The 18,974-nt window shown below is 47.5% G+C and overlaps 6 protein-coding genes across 6 annotated transcripts; 3 read left to right on the forward strand and 3 right to left on the reverse strand.

Moving 5' to 3' along the window:
• Positions 1-117: 117 nt before the first annotated feature.
• TRIVIDRAFT_205509 (uncharacterized protein) lies at positions 118-4,176 on the forward strand (the record flags this gene model as incomplete). Its single annotated transcript, XM_014096501.1, has 6 exons — positions 118-131; positions 188-1,136; positions 1,194-1,257; positions 1,307-3,046; positions 3,111-3,147; positions 3,198-4,176. The coding sequence occupies 6 exons, from the start codon at positions 118-120 to the stop codon at positions 4,174-4,176; spliced, it is 3,783 nt and encodes a 1,260-aa protein (XP_013951976.1).
• A 1,548-nt stretch (positions 4,177-5,724) lies between these two features.
• Positions 5,725-7,544, reverse strand: TRIVIDRAFT_88779 (uncharacterized protein; the record flags this gene model as incomplete). The annotated part of the gene is made up of 2 exons (XM_014096502.1): positions 5,725-7,191; positions 7,262-7,544. The coding sequence occupies 2 exons, from the start codon at positions 7,468-7,470 to the stop codon at positions 5,886-5,888; spliced, it is 1,515 nt and encodes a 504-aa protein (XP_013951977.1).
• Positions 7,545-7,961: 417 nt separating this feature from the next.
• TRIVIDRAFT_194923 (uncharacterized protein) lies at positions 7,962-11,351 on the reverse strand (the record flags this gene model as incomplete). Its single annotated transcript, XM_014096527.1, has 3 exons — positions 7,962-8,216; positions 8,416-10,899; positions 10,971-11,351. 3 exons carry the CDS (start codon positions 11,349-11,351, stop codon positions 7,962-7,964), a joined length of 3,120 nt encoding a protein of 1,039 aa, XP_013952002.1.
• Positions 11,352-13,468: 2,117 nt separating this feature from the next.
• Positions 13,469-14,760, forward strand: TRIVIDRAFT_66681 (uncharacterized protein; the record flags this gene model as incomplete). Its single annotated transcript, XM_014096503.1, has 4 exons — positions 13,469-13,546; positions 13,587-13,643; positions 13,781-14,023; positions 14,146-14,760. The coding sequence occupies 4 exons, from the start codon at positions 13,469-13,471 to the stop codon at positions 14,758-14,760; spliced, it is 993 nt and encodes a 330-aa protein (XP_013951978.1).
• A 22-nt stretch (positions 14,761-14,782) lies between these two features.
• TRIVIDRAFT_160782 (uncharacterized protein) lies at positions 14,783-14,959 on the forward strand (the record flags this gene model as incomplete). Its single annotated transcript, XM_014096504.1, has 1 exon — positions 14,783-14,959. A coding segment is annotated over one exon (177 nt), but the record flags the coding sequence as incomplete, so codon positions are not given.
• Positions 14,960-15,657: 698 nt separating this feature from the next.
• Positions 15,658-17,502, reverse strand: TRIVIDRAFT_76122 (uncharacterized protein; the record flags this gene model as incomplete). Its single annotated transcript, XM_014096505.1, has 5 exons — positions 15,658-16,153; positions 16,247-16,730; positions 16,786-16,979; positions 17,033-17,250; positions 17,309-17,502. The coding sequence occupies 5 exons, from the start codon at positions 17,367-17,369 to the stop codon at positions 15,707-15,709; spliced, it is 1,404 nt and encodes a 467-aa protein (XP_013951980.1).
• Between the last annotated feature and the right edge of the window lie 1,472 nt (positions 17,503-18,974).

Below are 18,974 nucleotides of genomic sequence, written 5' to 3' on the forward strand. Positions count from 1 at the left end.
TTTCCTCTAATCCCTGCCACGAGATTTCCAATTTCTCTTCTCCAACCTCTCAAATATCTGATTTCCTGCTTCCAGATCCGATCTCCAACAACCAACAGCGAACGTTAGGAATCAAAGATGGTGGCGACGAGGTAAGTCAATCCTTCGCCATGGATTTTAACTCTAGCTGATTTTTGAAAATTTATAGAAGTATGAGACAGAAGCAAGAGAATGCAGGTGATTCTGTTGAAGGCCGCCCCGAAGCAGCTCAAGAACCACTGGAACCTTCAGGGCAACATGTAACCAACTCAGCCCAAAATGTGGACACGGACTCCGATTCCCACTCCAGATCCGACGGAGAGTCTGACTACTCAGACTCCGATGGCGACAGAGAGTCTGGCTACTCAGACGATGAGAGTGACTCGTCTGATTCCGATTTCGACGACGAAGATGACGCTCCGAACCTGTTCGAATGTGCGACCATAACGACAAACGGAGATGTTATGGCACTGCAAGACGTCTGTTCAATTGATGAATGCAAAAGGACTTTTAGCAGTCGGTCTGAATGCGTGAGGCACATCAAGTGCTGTCCTGCTACAGTGTTACAGTCGGCTAGGGTCAGAGCGGACCCTGTCCTGCTAGCGACTGAAGAAGATCTGGAGACTTGTCCATACTGCCCCAAGCGGTTTTTGAGGGCAACCTCCTTGCAGCTTCACCTTGAAGCTTGCCATGCTGGCCAGAATGAAACTTGCTTGCACGAAGATTGCCAAGACAGCTCAGACGTCTTCACACTTTGGGCCTTGAAGCTGCATCGCTTTGAGGCCCATGAGGCAATGGCATACCGCTGCCCATTCCCGGAATGTTTATTCAGCTCGAGAACGAAAGGTCGCCAATCACGACGAACAGTCCTGATGGTGCACTTGAATATCCGACACGCGCTCGTCACGGGTTCCTTCGCAACTCTCCAGAGCCTAGATTTGAAAGAAGTCATGGGGAGGACAGCCATGACCGATCCGAATTTCGCCTACATTGACATCTGTACCGGTGCGAATATTCCAATATCGACTCTACCATTGCCCGGGGCTGTCATTGAGGATTGTCAACAGGTTGGGGCGCGCCACAACCCGTCATATAGATCTGCCGAAATCTATGAGCACGTAAGTATCCCTCGTAGTGACATTGATGTGGGATTATAAACTAATATATTTACCTAGTTACTTACCCAAGCTACTTTTAGGGCTGAGGAAGTGATTTACGACTACAATCTGTTTAAGCTTGGTAAGTTAAAATTCAATTGTGAAGCCATCTATCTAACAATTCCCAACAGCTTCCCTTGGGTACGACGGTATACTCCGTTATCGCCAAGGTGTCAGATGCGTTGGCGCATGGGACACTTTGAATTGTGTTTCCAACAAAACTATTAATATGAGAAACACCATCATATCCTCAGGCCTCAGAAAAAAAGCCAATGGCGTCTTTCAACAGACGATGATCTTGGGAACAGTCTATGAGACTTGCCAAGGAATCCGTCAGCTGATACGCTCAATGTTCTGTTCAGGTAGATGGCGTGCGCCGACAGCTGAGCAAGACGCATGCGACACGCTTAATTGCGGCAATCCATTGGCCATGGGAACCCATCTATGCTGGAGCCATGCCCTCAATGCGGTGGACAGAAGTGTGATCCGATCACCAGTGAGGGCCGCCGTCGAACAAAACATGAATCGGCTGATGAATTACGACATCAGCACTCCCGATGAGGCCGCACGATGGTTCGCAGATGAAAGAAACATAATTCAGGGCATTACGAAGGAAGAGATCGGGTTTTATGAACGGCTTCGTGACCGTCGAGATGCTTTTGCCACGGACGTCGAGACTGTGGGCCCTCTTCTCATCCAAATGGCGATTATCGATGCGGATCGCAATCTTGTTATCGGAGGATATATCCATCACAGCTGTGCAACGGTCAAGGAACTGTGGGATTTTGCTACCAAGGCTTGCGGCGGGACTTTGACCAAGCGGGAAACGGCTGCATTGCGCAAAGCTTTCGGTTCGCCATCTATGAATAAACCTCGTGGCTGTAGCATGCACTGGCTTGTTGACCAGTTAAAGGAACTCAAGATGAAGTATCCGGATATGCGTATCGCTGAATGGGCCACCCGTCCCTTCGATCAAATTGTTTATCGCGATAACATCAAGCGTGCCGGATACAACCATGCAGACATTCTCCCAGCCCCTGAGAACTGGGTGTCCCCTCTGCGATGGCTCCAAGTAACTGGGCCAATGCTACCAGGCTATCAGTTAGCATATGTTGCTTGCTTGTACTACCCCTCAGGCCTAGTATTCGGATGGCATGATGCTGTTGTGGATGCAATGATGTTGATGGACATTTTATCCACCCGACAGCAGAAGTACCACCACGGAAAAGTTGAAGTGCCAGTCGCCAGCACGTCGATTCTCCGGCTCTTCGACCAAGTGCCACAGAATGACAGTAGCGATGGAGACTACCTGATTAGCCGTCCCTGGGCTGCTCGCGAGGAGAAACTTTGCTGGTTGTTCCTGCAGGATAAGCTGGAGGAATACGAGTTTGCTTCGCAGACGGCTTTGTATCGCGCCGTAAGCTATCACCTCTTCCAACACGGATTTTTCCGAACCAGTATGGCAGTTGCTTGGCGTGTGGCCCTCAAGGCGCGTCGTGAAGAATTAGAAGGCGAATATGTGACTTGCCTGGACAAGCAAGCACATGACTTGCTGATGAGCATAAACAACTTGTTGGCGTCCAGGTCGAGAATGAATAGAGTAGCTCTCACTGAGCCAAACATCAACCCAGCTGCAACACTGATTGTTCAACAGGCATACAAAGCAATTCCTATCAATATCCAATATGGAGGGTGGTTTTGGTCGCGATGCCGAAATCAGGCACATACTCTTAACAAATCTGCCGGCAGCGCGTGCACCGAACAAGAACTTGACTTGGCGCTGCTTATCATGGTGAACGAGAGGAGAGACATCCTCTGCGGAAATTGTGGAGCCGCAAGTCGCGACAGAAAATGCAAACTTTGCAAGGCCCGTGAGTGCGTTGATTGCGGAGGCGTCGCTTATGGCCAATCCCGATGTGACAGATGCGTATTAAGGCGCTACGGCCGGCGCAGAAAGAGGAAACGTTGCAAGGTATGTCGACAAAAAGTCATCAGCCATGACAGGCTCTGCGACACATGCAGACTTCATGTCAATGGCCTGGTGCAACTCGCTTGTATTGAAGAAGGGTGCAACGAAGACCAACTTGGGGGGTTAAGGAGATGCGTGAAGTGTTTTAAGGAGCGGATGAAGCGCCTGCGTTTCCGCCCGCCTAACAACAAAGACCCGATTATCTTGGGTACAACCGATGAAGAAAGGGTCGACAGCGGCGATGAGCTGGCTAAGAGCAGCAACGCGGTGGCTAACAAGAGGAAGAGAGACCAAGACGATGAGGATGACAATCATCTAAAGCCCTACAAGAGACAGCAGTACTCGGACACTGATGAAAGCGAGCAGTCAGACTGCGACTGTGGAAAGCCAAAGCAGGGGAGGTCGACGAGGTGCGCCGATTGTGCCCGGGAATGGGGAAACAAGAGAACCAGAGAGTGGAATCAAAAGAAACGCGATGAGGCGCGTATGGCTAAAACATGCGAAGAAGAGGATTGCCCCCGACCACCAGAGGGCCGGTCTAAAAGGTGCGCTGAATGTCGTCAGAAGAGGAAGAAAGAAAACCAAGTGGCGCGTTCCAAGCAGAGTACAGACAAGGCCAAGGAGAGTCGTGAAACAGGAGTGCCTCTCGGGGAGTGCAGAAAATGCAAAGCACCTTCTTACAGCGAAAAACGGCTGTGCCCCACCTGCTTAAGAGCTCATAAGGCACAGAGAAGGAGAGAAAAGAAGAGAGAAGACGGCATTGAAACGGACTGTGTCGAGGATGGCTGTGATCGAGAGATTGTGCCAGGGCAAGCAAGGTGCGCGGAGTGCCTAGAGAGAGTGAAGCCGATCTGCGAGAGCTGCAACGGGGAGGGGAGACGTGGTCTCAAGAGATGCAAACCTTGTCAGAGAGCAGTTGATAAGGAGCAGCAGAAGAATCGCGACCAACAGAGGGCACTAAAGAAACAGCAGTCTGCTGCCCAGTCTGCTGATGTTGAAGACGGTGACGAGGAAGACGGTGACGAGGAATAGGTACTACAGCTACCATGACCGCTATCACAACCTAAGCGTCCCTCCCTGGTCCCGCGTTGATTGGTGCTCCTGACTATACAGCCATCTCTTTTTGTAGTTCGATTTACTCCTCCCTCTTAGTACTGACCTTACGGAGTACCCCTGGACGCTTTGCCGACTCGCAACCAATCAATCTGTCAAGACCGCAATACCCATCGATGGCGACGAAAGGACCAAGGGATAAATGGATGGAGGCGAGCTGGGAAATGAAAGTATTAGCTACTATTTTCAGATACATGCATCAGAACAGTGCCGAAAACAGTGACTGATTCTGATCCAGACAAGCTTATGTAGTTTCTTCCTAAGTGTGTCTAGCAGCTGATGTTGATCACTGGATGATGTTATCTAACAATAATACGATATATGAGCAAGCGTAATCCACCCAGCGTACAGGCCCAAGTTCAATGTTTTTGAAGCGACGTATGTTCTCACTCCAGACCGTTCTCAGCCGTTCTGCTCTCTGCTTTGGCGTTTTTTTCCCAGGTGGTTTCAAGTTGCCTACTGCCTGTGTTTGTTGGCGAATTTGTTTGTTTGCGCTTGCTGTTGTAGTTAATGAGCACGGGGATGAATTCCATTGTATCAGGACTCTACGCTAAAGAATTCCTTGAGTGTATTCTCCACCTTGAATATTTAATCGCAACAGAACGCAATAATGACTTGTTGACCCACCTTCCACCGGATGAGGATATCAAACAATTGCAAGTCAACACGACCTCAACCAATTAATTCTATACTCAGCGCCGTCATGTCAAGAGAAAGGCTTCGTCCTTTCCAAGTCTCATGGAGAATAAAGTACTCGTTATATTAAGTACTCGCTAATTGGGTATTTTAGTTATCTCAGTAACCGGCAAAAAGATCGATAACAACGCTAGAGCTCCCAAACTGCTTCTAAACATTGTACACAATTCCCCTTGAAAAGGGGTTTGAAGATGCCAATTTGAAGATAATTCCCAACAGCAGACCCTCATATATAATCGTACTCTTAGCAGCCGTGAAGCTTCTGGCTACTGATATCTGAAAAGGGGATACACCTGAAATCAACATAGAGGTTGAGATTTGAGAGATTCGCTGGGATTTGAATAGTGTGTTGCTGAGATCTGGTGATGCTTGCCCTCGCAGAAAACTTATCGGATGCGTCCCTCATGTCCACAGAAGGGTTGATATTGGTGTTGATAGCGCTGCCACGTAGCTCCTGACTATACGAGCGGGCCGAGATGGACAGGGCACGCACGCCCTGAACTCTGAGAGACGCCAGTTTGTTGAAGACGAAAGAGTACACCAAATCTAAGCGCAGCAATGGTAGTGTAGTCAAAGGAGGAGACGCGAAGTCGCACGATCAGATAGTACGGAAAGTCAAAAGGTCAATCTCTGTACGGGTCAGAGCCCAACTGGTAGTTTCGAACACATTTTGTAAGTCAGATGGACAAGGCGGCGAGGGCCACACACGACGTCCTCGAATAAAGTGAGAGCAAGCAATTCCCTTGATTTAGATGAAAGCCCAAAAGAATAAAACGTAAAGCCATGCTTGAGCATTTAATTAACGAGACTTAAGTGTGTCCTTTCTATCCACCAACCTCCCAGACCTTGCACTACTTACCCCCCTCTCGGGCATCTATCTTTTTTAGCTAGGGACCTGTACCTTTAACCGACAAGATAGAAGTCTGATCAGCCTAACGAAGGAGCCTTTCGAAGTTAGCGCTGCCGAGCATGGCTCGTCCACTGGACACAAAGTCCTCATATATGGGGACAAGAGCCTCGGAGTGTAAGTCACAACCATAGTAAAAGAGGACACTGCCATTTTTCAGAAAGCTCCCGTCAGCCTTTTCGAAAAACCAGGTCAAGTTCTCATCTTCCTGGTTGACAGTCCAAACTAGCATAGGGTAGTCTTTCTTGATAACAGTAAAGATATTTTCCGTAATATTATTAAGCCAGCCAGACTTAGTTGTAGTTAGAACGGCAAGTGTGGCTATAGCTTGACTCTCACCCTGAGGTATTATTATAGCCAGACACTGCATATCATCATCATAATAAGCAGTAAATTTCTTCTCCTTTAGTGTATCGATAAATCGATTAACAACAGCTTCAGCATCAAGGCCCTTGTAGTTACTGATTAAGGTAGTCTTTAGCTTCTCGATGTTATTGAATTCGCTAATTGAGGTAACTTTTTGGATCTTATTACCGCGGCGAATTAGCGTACCGGCACCAGAATCAGTAAAAAGCTCTTTTTGAAGATCGTTTGGGTGGATAATCGCCACACTAGAGTTGCGGGGAAGGTCATCAAGAAGCTCCTTAATCTCCTTAATCTTAAGGCGAGTACCATAGCGGCACCAGGGTTGGGCCATCAGATAGTCAAACTCTTCGTCAAGATTAATCTGAGAGATCTTCTTGCCATCGCCATTAAAAAGGCCTCCTTTTTCGGATAGATAGACAACTTTAAGGGGCTTGAGAGTACGGGCAAGTTCAGCAGCCGCAACATCTGCATTAACATTCAAGAGGCAACCATCATCCCCTTCAGCCATTGAAGTAAGGATGGGTATATATCCGGCAGATATACTACTCTCGATAGCTTGCTTCCTGACGTCGGTGATCTTACCGACATACTGCCACTTCTCTTTATCGAGGTAGGTTGCCCCGAACGCCCCCTGTATAGCGCGTGTCGCAACGCCGAGGGAGTCGAGGCGATCGATAAGTCGTAGATTCTCTTCCAAAAAGAGCTTTCGCGCAATACCAAGGGTTTTCGCATCGGTTACTCTTATTCCGTCTTTGAATTCAGGAACCACCCCCTCAGCCTCTAACAGGTGATTCAACTGCGGCCCGCCCCCATGGACGACGACTGGACATAATCCGAGCTCGAAGAGCAGTGAAAGACTTCCACAGAGATCGTCTAGGTGGTCCCGAAGAATGGCACCCCCTACCTTGATGACAGCAAACTGTTGGGAGGAGGAGACGGTGGTGAACAATTTGATGTATTGTTCGCTGAATTTTGTATATATATATTAGTCAAATCTCCTCCGACACTCGTTATCTCGTAGCATCGACGACCTACCCCTCACGCTTACTGCCAATGCTGCTAATAGTCCGAGCCACAATTTCGCGGGTCCTATCTGAGGTAGGCGAGGAAGCGGTGGTTAGGGAGTGAGTGGTTGAGAGGGCGCAGTTGAGGCATCGGGTCGAGGCCAGTGCGGGTGCACGCGCGCGAGAGAGAGCCTGGAAAACACGCCGACGGGCGCCGGCCCTGAAGGCAGCAGGCAGCATTTCGCAATTCTCTCGGCGGCGGGCCAATTGATGGCGAGGCAGATATTGTTGTTTGAGGTTGAGGTAGAGGTTTCCGGGAAAGGAATTTAGATTAGATAAATCTGCAATGCGAGTTGACGCAGAAAAAAAAAAGAAGAAAAAGGCGCCAGACTTCCTTTAGTTCTGCTTATGTAAGAGGACCGCTCAGCCTACAGTACATGTCACTTGGGCCTTGCAAAAGGCTACGCCCAACCATGCCTCTTGTTGATTTCCAGTATGTCTTTTTTGTCTGAATACAGACACAATAACATCTAGAGTGGCTATTACGACGCCAGTGCGAACTGCATACATGTACTTTAGCCACCTCTCACTATTCACGGTAGCCATAACAAAGTTGTAGAACATATAGAGAGAGGTTTGGAACACCAATGGCTAGTGGTATTCGGAGTGGAGATTGTAATGATTGTATTAGTGGGAATATCTATAAGTGATGGCGAGTGCCTAGCTCAAGGCTATTGCGCAGCTTTTGTAAACATTCCCTGTTTCTCCCACCGCCTGATGTATTCTATTAATAAGTCGTCATCAACACCCCGCGACTCATGCAATGTCTTTGAGCAGTGTATGGCTTTCTTCGTATCTAGTTGAATCTTCCCAAGAGCTAAGTCTTGGAAATCGTTGGTGAAGAAATCGACCAGGGAGTCGAACACACCCAGACTTGATACCTTACGGAGCCATTCCTGGTAGGGCATCTTCCTGTCAGGAGAGGCCTAGCGCATCTGCCAGTGTGTTCATGATGCTATCTGCATTTTGCCGCACAGGGTTCTCGACATGAAGCACCAAAGGCACCTTGTCGTGCTGGAATAGAATGTCGATCAAAGAGCGACTGGCTCGATCGACTGGCCACCAAGATATTTCCTATGATATGTCAGTAAACAGCACCTGGAATCAAGGACGTGATTGGCTTACTCCTTCAAGTTGAGGCATGGCTTCAACGAGATGACTCGCCTTCAATAATGCCGGAATATGCTCCGACGTCTTCCATATTCCCGGCGATGCCTCCGGCCCACCAAGTTGGCCAATTCGTACAATAACAGGCTCAATTTCGTCTGATAAGTGGCGACCAACATGACCGAGCAAACGTTCGCATACCCATTTGGCCTCTGCATAGCCCATGGGTGCCACTGTCTCTGGAGTCTGCATTTCCTCCTCTGGCACAATGATCGATGAAGACGAAGCAGGGAACTCTTTACCATAGTTCCTAACAACTGCTATGGAAGAGGCAAACAAGAGTCTTGCCGGTGGCTGCCTTCTGGCTCTTTGAGAGGTGTGGGCTGCTCTCGCGAGATTGATCAGGGCCTCGACCATTTTAATGTGAGGGATGAAGCTTTCTAGTGTCCTCTGAAAGTCTATGGGCCACGCAAGATGTACAAGATGAGTCACATCTTGAGCAAGACGCGTGAATAAATTAAAACCGTCATTTCCATTTGAGACTCCATCATTGGGGTCTCGTTCAACTGGATCTTGGATCGGACCAATGCCGCGAATAAATTCGGCAGCTTCAACGAGCTCAACTTTGGCCCAACAACTTTCATCCAACAATAAGCCACAAGCAGACACGGACAACCGTATTCTATTCAGTAGATTATCATCCTTCGTCTGGCGGTATAAGCATATGACTTTTGAAACGGATGTGTTCTGGACAAGCTGGCTTAGCATGTGAGAGCCAAGGTTTCCAGTTGCGCCAGTCAACAATACCACGCGCTTTGTTGTTTTGGGATAGCCAACATCCTCTTCACAGTAGAGATTTGCAGTGAATCTTTCCGATAAGGCTTTTACACGGGCAGTATTATCCTCAGAGGTAGATGTCTCCATTTCGCCGTTGAAGTTGTTCCTCTGAGCCTTGACATACTCCACAAGTGCTGATATTGTTGGATGTCTATACACTAACTCAGCAGAAACCTCACTCCTAGCCACCTGTAATGTTGTTGACTGTTGTAGGGAGACATTTAGCTGCCGTGCTAAACGAACGGCTTGCAGCGAGTCCATACCAGCCTCGAAAAAGTCTTCGTCTGAACTAGAGTCAAAGTCTTTAAAAATTCCTTTCACTAGAGCTCGAATACTACTCTCTAGATCAGCCCAGTCAAGGTTTTGAATAGGAAGATCAATCTCAATCGCTGCGTATGCGGCCTGAATCTCGTCAGAAAAGACATCCCGAACCTGTCTGCGGCTAACAGATCCCTTGTCAGTTCTTGGGATCATCTTGCCTACCGGCTTGACTATTATGGCTTTCTTGGAAGACACTTTCGCATGGCGGTCGAGGGATGTGTTCTTGGAGGATACAAGATCCCAGACTTGGTCAATGAACTCCGCTTCATCGAGGGGATACGAAGCAGGTTCAACAAGAACGACTACTTCAAATTGTCCCTCGCCAATACAAATTGCAGTCTTAATCACTGGAGACGCCATGAGCTCCCTTTCCAATTGCTGCGGCGTAATCTTTTCCCCGGTTTTGAGCACAATGACGTCGTCTGTTCGTCCGAGGATGCGGACCTCCAAGTAGTCACCCACGGTATCTGGGTTCTTCTCCAGCTCATCTTGCACTTCAAACCGTTCACCCCAGCCGATTGGATAGCCAACCAACTTGAAATGGCTTGAGCTTGGAATTGAGTGCAGCTCAAGCCCAAGATCAGATCGCAGCCTGAGATACCGCCAATTATAATCTGGTCCAGGTCGGAAAATCGGCGCAATCGCGCCAATTTCTGTGACGCCATAATGGTTGAGCAGATTCACGTTTTGTTCTTTGAGTCGCAGACCTTGGTCAGGGCTCATGGCACCACCTCCAACGGCAAGAAACTCCAAACTCGCGAGACGCTCGAAAACCCCGTCTTGCGTCATTAGATCACCAACGATACTTGGCACGGTCATCAGTGATCTGCAACTGAACGCATTGAGTAAATCAAGAGTTGACCGTCCAGCGCTAATGATGGATGAAGGTGGGAAACCACAGGTCATTCCCACAGATAGACTGAGACATGGAGCAAGGAAGCCGAATCCATGGTAAAGCGGCAGAGTCGATAGGTTCACCCAGTCAATGACCTCGTGACCAGGAAATTCATGGCAAGAAGCGTATTGTAACAAGTATCGCTTGGTCAGGTAAATGGGTTTAGGGAAACCTGTTGTGCCGGATGAATGCAGTATAAGAGATCTCTCGCTCTCGTGGCTCTTACGCTGAGTGAACAGCTTCTTGTAATTGTCATCTGCAGAACAGTCCCTGGTACCAAGGTCCAAGAACATTGTGTACGGCATAACATTGATCATGTTGAAACAGTCATCAAGCTGTCCAACAAGTAAATTTCTTGTTCGCTTTGATACCAAAACATTCTTGGAGCCTGTCTTTTCTAGTAGGTGTGCGACGCTATCCGGGCTAAGCCTGGCGGAGATGAGTAGGAGCTAGATACCTGTAACTATGTTGTCAGAAACAAGTCCAGAATTGCTATGAGTGCTTAACGGAGAGTACGAACTGGTATATCTAATATTTGCAACGCAGAAAGATAGATGAGCAAGCCAACATCGCTTTCAACATACAGCGCAATCGGCGCCCCAGACTCTGAAAATGTTTGGGAGTAGCCGTCACTCAGCCATAGCACACACTGCTGAATTGCACGGTCAAGCTGCGCAAAAGTGATCTTAACACCCCTGTACGTAACATCGCCAGACAAGCTTGAATCCACTTTTTCAGATTGTGCCTGAATGCAAAATATATGCTCTGCATTATTCTCAGAGTTAAATCGTATCAAGTCCGAAAGTGTTGATATGGCCTCATCATCGGAATCAGCGTAATTCTTAGGTGGGACTGGGCTAAACTTGGGTCGCCGAAATATCTTTTGAGACGTAAGTGACATAATGAGAGTAGCTCTGAGCCAGTATAGTGACAAGTTAATCTTCAGCTTAGTAGGAAGACATGCAAGACGAGAATGAGACAATTCAAAGTTAGGGTTCACTGCCACGAATAAATAGATAGATGGTGCAACATAATGGGTGACACTTTAATGTCGTAAAAAAGTTCAAGGGTGCAGAGTAATACTACATGTAAACGACACGTCCCCCTTGCTTCCACCCCAAGTGACCAAGAAGACAAGACGGTAGCCTCTGAGTTGGCAACAAAACCCCTGAAGCAGCACTCACAACCAAATGACCATAGCTGTAAATTTCTTAAATAAGAGTGTTTCGATTTTGGGGGTCTTTCGGGGGCTTTGGTGCCAATGGGTAATACATCCATTCAGCTGACAGTCGAGACAAGCATCTTTGATAGTCGTATACGCAGTCGTTGTTACCTGTTGCTTACATGTACTTGCTGTGATGCCATTATACGCCGATGACACCACACGCCGCGTTTCAACTCTCCGGTTCTAGATAAGAGGATAGACTTATCATGTTCTTAGGCCATCAGATGTGGTAAATAATTACAGACTTGAGTTAGTGGTCATGGTCGATGTATTGTGCTTCACGTCTCACTATAATTACCTTATCGGGAATAGGAGGTCCTCTGCGACCTTGGTAGAATAACCTAGGCTTACAAATATTCATAATGCTTGTTCGTTTGCTAGGCTTGCAGAATATGCTAAAGTTGCAGCCTGAAGCGAGGTTAAGCGATGGAACAGCTTCTGTTTGGCTTCATGTTGTTTATAGATAAGGAAGTATACTTCTGATTGTGCTCGTATACAACTAGTACAGCAAACTAACTAGACAGGGATGGGTCCATGTTCCTTGCAGCTCGGTAATAGGTTCTTCTTTCGGAATCCGGCAATGAATCGGCCCCGTACTACTAGCGATACGCAGTTGTCAACGGGCGTTTTTCCATATGACATGGGTGTTTCTTAGAGTTGATGCTCTCGGTGTTGCCAATTTCGGCCACCTCTGTCAGCAAGCTACATAACTGCATTTGTCACCCAGAGGAGAAATAGGTCATAGATCGAAGAAGTTAATGAATGGAAAGATTCTGTTGGGAATACCCTTTGCTATGGGTCTGATTCATGGGAACTGTAAGATTTCGGATTGTTAAGGACTCGGCCCTACGAAGGCAAAGGTGACAGCGGAGTTATGCCCATCGGCGGAGACAAATTAAATTTATACATGTAGATAAGCTGATAGAAGCTTGTTCTGGTGGATTGAGTCCCGGAGCTTATAGAAAAGCAGGTGTAGCCTGTATCGGTAACTATTAACGTCCCGTCCCTATCCCGTATGGCCTCATCCATACCCCAGCGCCTCAATTAGCATTATAAGCCTAACAACAGAGCCCCTTACAAAGCACATGTAGTACATGTAGTACATGTACACCTCGCAGGTATCTAAATTGTTAGTTTGGTACTTTCCTAGATGCGTATGGCAATTTGATGATGATCAGTACCAAGTTAACAATTTAGATGCCTATAGGGTGTATCTGGACAAATTGACCCTGGTGGGCTGGGTACTAACAAGGGGTGCTGTAAGCAGAATAGCAATGCATGTTGCTTCGTAACTTTAGTTATATTTATATATATTTATAGAGGTTATATTTATAATCAAGAGAGCCAGTAATGCTGTAATAGCTGGTTCAGGGGAAGACTACGCCCCAGCCTTTGGTTCATAATCCAGAATTAATCCGTAGCTCGATCTGACCTGCAACAGCCGGCCAAGTCAAACATTAAGATTCTGGCCACAAAGTATGACAGCTGATTATCCAAGTATAGTTAAGAGCCAATCTCTAACTGATTTACTAATTAGAAGTCTCTTATCAACTAGAAAGTCCGGCTTTTCAGATTCTAAAATCAGACCACATGGAAGATAACTTCAAAGAGGCAGAATGGCGCAATATGTACCCCCTTATCATGCTCATAGGCACATGCTTCACGACAGCATCCCTGTCCCCATCAGGTGCCGTTTCGTCCGTTCTGGTCCTTTATATACCATCATCAGGACTAAAAGTAAAATTGTATTCTTTTGAATCAAAAAGAAAAGACAACTCGGTTGAAAAATCACCATGTCGGTTACCCCAAATCGCCATGTGCTGTTTTTCGCAGGGCAAGGCTCACACCAGCATTTGACAAACCCTGCCCATGTTCGTGCAATGAAGGAACTATTGCTATATGAGCATTTAGATGCGTTTTGGGATTTTCTTCGCCAGTGCCGTGAGGCCTTTCACATCGAACTCGAGAGTGTGTCAGACGAGGAACGTTCTACGCTGGAAGGCAGCTTGAAGGATGCCTTTCAAGAAGCAGAGTCGTTTCTGTAACCGCCTGAAGCTTTTCGATCACACCCCGTTGTTGAGACATTAAGCTTGTATACACACCAGGTCCTCGAGCTCATGCTGTTCCAATCGCATAATGAATGCAAGACTGTCATTGAAGCAAGTGGTATTTGCACAGGCATCTTACCGGCAATATTGGCAGCTTCGTTTGTGTCTTACAGCTCCCCAAACTTTATCGCCTCGGCTGTTGAGCTGTTCCGGCTTACGTTCTGGATTGGACTAAGAGCATCGCTACCGAGTCGTTTCCCTCCTAATGTTGAGTGGCAAAAGACACCCTGTATTCTTAGCGTATTTGGTACCTCAGCGGAGGAGCTGGAAAACTATATAAATGATTGGAATGATTCCTGACATGTATGCTCTGATTCAACGTATAAATTGCCACTTAAATGCCTGCTAACATTGTGGTACAGGGCACAGATGGCGCTTACGGCGACGCGCGAATCTTAGGCATCTTCGGTAGCAAAAACATATCGATTTGCGGCTCAAATAGTAGACTCAACGATATCAAGTCCAAGCTTGCTGCTGGAAATATTGACTATAGGTGGGCAAACGTCCACGCCGTTTACCATGGAGGTGACCAAATGCAACATACACTACAGAATACACTCAACGACGTAGAGAGACGAGGCATAGAGTTCCCAAATTGGGATATGCTACACATTCCTCTGTGGTCGGCGACAGATGGGTCGCAAAATTCCGAGCCGAAAACCAAGGGCAAGACACTTCTTGATGCGGCGCTGAGAAGCATTTTTATCGACATGGTAGACTGGAGAACAATGTCAAATAAGATACTCAACTTTCATCTGAAAAATCTGGATACCAGTTCCACTGCCAAGGTTTGTTTAACCGTCATCGGGCCTGGTTCCAAGATGCTTTTCCACTCATTCCAAGTCCTCAAACATCCAAACCTGGACATGATTGAAAGCTGTTTCGACTACATGTCCCTGCCGTCCTCAGACGACATGCCATCGCTGGGCTATCAGTCAATTACCCTGGTGGTACGTGCCGCTCCGGTGTCATACTAGTACAGGTATCTATATGCTGTGAATAGAAAAGCAAAAAAAGAAAACATACAACAGCCGGTGTTCGCTGATGGTCACCCACTCAACTACTAATCTGCCGGTTAAAGGCTTGTCTATGGGGGAGCAGACGGGACCCCGAATTTTCCTTTACCTATGGTCGTATGTGACAGGTGAAGTGTATTCTACACTTATAGAAGAGTAGTAAACATTTAGATTAAAAAGCAAAAAACATACAACAGCCGGTGTTCGCCAGTGGTCACCCACCTGACTACTAATCTGCCGGTTAGAGGCTTGTCTATGGGGGAGCAGACGGGACCCCGAATTCTCCTCTACCTATGGTCGTATGTGCTGTTATGAGCATTTCAGCAGACCTATAAGCCTCGTAGCTTTTGGTAAAAGATGTACTACAGCATCCCACCACCCACAGAGATGTATCAATACTAGAAGAGTGTGTCGATACTAGAGGAGAGTAGTAGTTCTAGAAATAAGCAACAATAGGTACTAAGAGAAAGTAGCTCCAATAGCAGACCCGACACTTGAAGAGACAGATAGGTTGGTACATACATGTACTCTATAGCAGCCGCTAGGATGCTAGATAGCCGTGCAACCTGGAATGCTGGCTACCAAATCTCCAGTCCTTTGGTATTTTGGTAAAACGGCCAGAGTCGTAAATAGCACCAACAAACAATATAAATTGGCAAGATACTACATATAGTTATATGTTCATAAAAGCAGCTTTATTAGCGTTATGGTTGATATCAGGACGCATTCCTCAGTCAGAGACATCGAGATAGAGAGAGACTCCACGACTTGGGAGAACCAACCCTTATACATCAACGATACAGCATCTCAGTTAGTGTTACAGGAGGCAAGGAGTGAATTCGATGCGCAAGTGGGAGTAGAACAAAACAAAACAAAGATTTGGATTAAGCTCTTTTTTCTCAATCCTCTAATCTAACATAGCCCTGAGTATCTGGATCTGCTCCAACACGCTTGATCGACTGGTACCGCCTTTAGACGATTTCGCTTCGATACTCGTTTCATATTCAAATGCCTCCACAATGTCTGCTGTGAACCGAGAATCAATGGCTTGCAGTTGCTCAAGGGTCAGCGTGTCCATCGAAACTTCCAGCTTTTCAGACAGCGCAACGACGCGTCCAGAGATGTGGTGAGCCTCTCTGAACGGACATCCCTTCCTCACCAACCACTCTGCGACATCAGTGGCTAGCATCGTTTTGTCCAGAGCAGCTTCCATCCGCTCTGGCCGCACCTTTAAGGTAGCAATGACACCATTGGCTATGCCTAGACTATCCGACACAGTCTGAACCGAATCCAGCATAGGCTCCCACCCTTCCTGGAGATCTTTATTATAGCAAGATGGCAAGCTTTTCAGAGTCTTACAAGTGAATAGTTAGTAGCCACTCTCGATATGCGCCTGGTCACCCTCAAAGCCAAGGCAACTAGCTGAGATATTAATATGAGGACTCACCATCATTAACCCGGCCATTTGACCGAAAGAACGCCCTGACTTGCCGCGCAGAAGCTCTAACGAGTCCCCGTTGAACTTGTTTGGCATTAAACTCGAGCCTGTGCAATACGCATCGGCCAGCCGCACGAAACTGAACTCAGAGGTCGAATATATGATGAGGTCCTCAGCCCACCTGCTAATGTGGTTGGCGAAAATCGAGTTCCAGACCAGGAAGTCGAGTAGGTAATCACGATCGGCCGAAGTATTCATCGAGTTCAAGGTTATTCCGCTAAAGCCAAGCTCCTTAGCTATTAAGTGTCGATCGATTCCAAATGGATTGCCGGCCAAAGCGCCACAACCAAGTGGACTTAGATTGACCCTTTCGAAAACTTGGCGCAACCGCTCGAGATCCTGCTTGAACGCAGCGGCATACGACATCAGCCAATGTGACCAGCGAACGGGCTGGGCACGTTGCAGGTGGGTGTATCCAGGCATGATGTAGTCGCTGAGGTTGTTCGTCAGCAGGGGGCCCCTTTTGGCCAGAGGTGGGCTAGGCTTACATTTCAGACTCGGCACGTGTGACGATGACCTTTAGAAATGCTACGAGTTGGCTGTCGATTTCGCGGATCCGATCGCGCAACCACATGCGCATATCACAGACAACTTGCTCGTTGCGGCTGCGACCTGTGTGCAGTTTACCCGCGATGTCCTTGCCGATGACCTCTCCTAAGCGACGTTCGTTTGCCGTGTGAATCTGGTCCATTGTGTTAGCCCCGAGAAGTTGAGCAGAATTGAGTGGCCTCTCACATCTTCGTCATTCGGCATAATAACGAAAGTTCCCTGCTTCCATTCTTCCATCACCTGGAGCAAACCACGCTCAATCGCCTGAAATTCGTCTTGGGTAATAATACCAGCCTTCGAATTGGCCCTAGCAAAAGCAATCGATCCAAGGATATCTTCTTTATAAAGAGCCTTATCGTATCGGATGGAGGCATTGTACTTATACATGAGAGGATCAATGGCACCTGCGCACCGTGAGGTCAGTATACTGCATCCGAAGCTTGTTTCCCGAGACATTCAAACCTGTGAACCTGCCCCCCCAGAGCATGCCAGCTGCCGGGGCGTCCGCCTTTTTCTCGGCCATGTTGAAATATTTGCGAGTGGCGTTCGTTGCGTTCAAGGCCAATAAAATCAATGGAATCGATGAGACCAATGGAGCATATGGCGCGTAATTGTGCCAATTGAACCGCTGGAGAAGTTATCAAGGTCGAAAAGTTTGTGATGGAATTGAAGCTGGATGACTGCACCAGGCGGGGCGGCCAGGCCCTGCCCCGCGAAGGTAGCTTGGCCGCTTATCTGATAACGCTGGCCGGTGTCGGCCCTACAAATTTTTCCTATGACTCTGTGCCCTCTCATACCTCTCAACTGATCGACCTCCAGCGAGCGGGGATTATACATAGATCGGCTGCCGGTCGAGCTAGTCCTCTCGATTGCCGTCTTATTACCGCTAAGTTGTCCTTCGAAAACGGAAGAAGACGACTTCAAAACTGGACATCTGTAGCACCAAGAATGGTAGACATTGAACTTCATGTAAGATCTTAACGGGACGCCGAATTTTCCTTTACCTGTGGCCGTATGTGACAGAATGCTTCTATATCATACGTATAATAGAATGATAGAAACCCAATTTGCAAGACTATAAAGCAGCAGCACTAGATACCGTGCCAGTCAGTGGTCAGCCACGGTTGCCGTAGTGTTGATACTCATCGACCTCGCTCGAGGTTTTGTTGGCCCAGCTCTCCGGAGTGTGACGGCGTCTACAGCTCCGTTACCGATGCGCTGTCTGTGAAGATCGCCAGAATCATGACCAGAAGCTGGGTGCTATTCTCCCTTCCCACCCCCTGATCCTCATAAGACTAGAAGTGAGCGCGTTCCTACCTCATGTGCCGGCCCGCAATAACCGGGCATTGTAGGGGTATTCCTACGAATCATCATTTCATTCAAGTTAATGGAGCGACATGATGTTTCAAATTAGGCCGTAGAACCTTCAAGGAAACGATACAGTACGCATGCTCTCTGAGTGACACTCGACATTCGACGTAGATAACGATTCATCTGAGTCTCATCTAGGCATAAACTCCCCGGGCATCCAATCTCAGTTGTGGCAGCTGACTTTTGGCGCTCTGTGCATAATTGCCACAAATTTAACTCTTGGCCAATCCCAATAGAAGTAAGACGTCAATGTTTCTAGTCCTCTACGCTCTGAAAGGCGAGCCGCCGGTGGCGAGGACATATTTCGTCACGAGGGTTTCTACGTCTCCACCCAAATTTGAGTCCAGCAACTTATCATCATACAGCATACGATGTAAGCTTGCTGTTGTTGATTTCAAGTTGTCACGTGGATCTATGTGGCCACTCCTTGGTCAAGCCCACTTCTCTGTTTTGCTCTTGTTTGCAGCGAGCTTTTCCCTTGTTCTCAGCACATAAAACAGAGCGTTCACTTTTTCAGCTTTGTCAGCTTTGTGACCCATATGAAAAGAAAGATGTTTCAGATGACGGCTTTTACCTATCATAAGTGGCAAGAAAGCCGTGGTAATAACCCGAATGTGGCATGTAATGTTTGAATTTTTGGATTTCTTGGCCGACCAACAAAGATGCATCTCTGCATCACTTGACTCAGGACAAGGTCTTACCGTGGAGTGCTTCATGCTCCTGGCCTGACAAGACCTCAGCGCATCGCTTCGGACTA

Source organism: Trichoderma virens (assembly GCF_000170995.1).
Source record: "Trichoderma virens Gv29-8 chromosome Unknown TRIVIscaffold_88, whole genome shotgun sequence".
NCBI lineage: Eukaryota > Fungi > Ascomycota > Sordariomycetes > Hypocreales > Hypocreaceae > Trichoderma > Trichoderma virens.